Source organism: Opisthorchis viverrini, assembly GCF_000715545.1.
Source record: "Opisthorchis viverrini unplaced genomic scaffold opera_v5_301, whole genome shotgun sequence".
Taxonomy (NCBI): Eukaryota; Metazoa; Platyhelminthes; class Trematoda; order Opisthorchiida; family Opisthorchiidae; genus Opisthorchis; species Opisthorchis viverrini.
This window is the reverse complement of record NW_008751955.1, coordinates 600,563-601,865: the sequence shown is the minus strand read 5'-3', so window position 1 is coordinate 601,865 and position 1,303 is coordinate 600,563. Positions and strand designations below refer to the sequence as shown.

Genomic DNA, 1,303 nt, shown 5'->3' with positions numbered 1-1,303 from the left:
TACAGGACGAGGTGGTTAGAGCGCGAATTTACTGGCCGGAAGATTCGTTGTTCGAAACCGACCTCTGCTTCTAAATTTCCCTGTCTAGGCTTGAGCAACCTGGCAGTATCCCAACCCTCGTGCTTGCTTAGGGAGGCATGGTAGATAGGCACCAAAAGGGTGCTACAGTTGAACGATTTTTAAGGGGCCATCATAAAGTGAGAATTTGATAGAGAATAGTCGCAAAGGAGTTTCACGATAGGGTCAAAAGTAAATATGAATGGCAAGCACCGATGCACGGATGCACCAGTAGGATGAATTAGATAGGTCGAAGGTAGGTCTACGGTCCAACATTCTGGAACAATCAAATTAGGAAGACCTATGAGCAAGAACATCAATGGGAACGTGGGCGGTGAGTTCTACCTAGTGTTCATGGATTTACGCATTTCTCACTTGGGTCGGGTTTCGCACAATACATGTGAGCAGTTAAATCGAACAAAGTACACAAAACCCACCTGTAGCTTTACAACAGATTCCAATGTGGGGAACACTTTGGCCATCTTTCGCAACACATCCGGTGCAATTCGCGGAACACGATGGCTGTATTCACCCAACAACCATAGGATGGAGGCCAATGCCGAAGGCACAGTCATGGTGTCCGTGAGCTCGGCTATGCGGATAATTAGATCTTTGTGGTCAGCATTCTGTATGTGAGCAAGAGAGACGAAACACAGAAAATCGATGGAACTGAGTTCACGTCTGGAACCGAGCACCAGGAATGATGCATAGTGTGACTGCAAATTGATGGAGAGTCTAAAAGACTTTTGGACTACGAAACACCATGCAGGGGGGATGATTGCAACCCATTCGTTGCCGCGGAGTGCATGCGACGAAACCCGAGTTCAAAAGTGCAATGAGACTCAAACAAATTGTGACTTGTGGAGATTCGATAGTTAGTCTACCAGTCCTCAACACAGAAGGAAAGTTAGATGGCGAAGTGACGTGTAAGAACTCGGATCAAGGCACATCAAACAGGGCATACTGTGGGGGGGGGGGCGCGCGAAGTCCTGCAGCTTTGTTATATCAATTACCCTCTCGACCCATACACCAACAATGAGGTGACGACAGCACGGTTGTAAAATCCAAGGAGAATCGACTGAAGAGTCAAGTTTAAGTCGTACCTGTCGTTCGAACTTTGCTCATTCTAATGAGCGGGAGGAGGGTGTTTCAAAAATTTAGAAAAAGGGGACGAAGAAACAAACTGAACGGATATCTTGACCAGGCGATATACAAACAGACTGTAAAGAAGTTCCTTGCTTGCTAC

At 46.6% G+C, this 1,303-nt stretch overlaps 2 protein-coding genes across 2 annotated transcripts in view; one reads left to right on the top strand and one right to left on the bottom strand.

The window, feature by feature from the left end:
* T265_09707 (hypothetical protein) overlaps positions 1 to 1,303 on the bottom strand; it is a gene marked incomplete at both ends in the record, with an annotated part of 37,265 nt that overhangs the window by 15,520 nt on the left and 20,442 nt on the right. The window contains one exon of the mRNA XM_009175863.1: positions 495 to 683. Coding sequence (XP_009174127.1) covers positions 495 to 683 — 189 coding nt within the window. The remainder of the gene's footprint in view (positions 1 to 494; positions 684 to 1,303) is intronic.
* Positions 1 to 1,303, top strand: part of T265_09708 (hypothetical protein) — a gene marked incomplete at both ends in the record, with an annotated part of 26,553 nt that overhangs the window by 12,572 nt on the left and 12,678 nt on the right. The window lies entirely within an intron of this gene.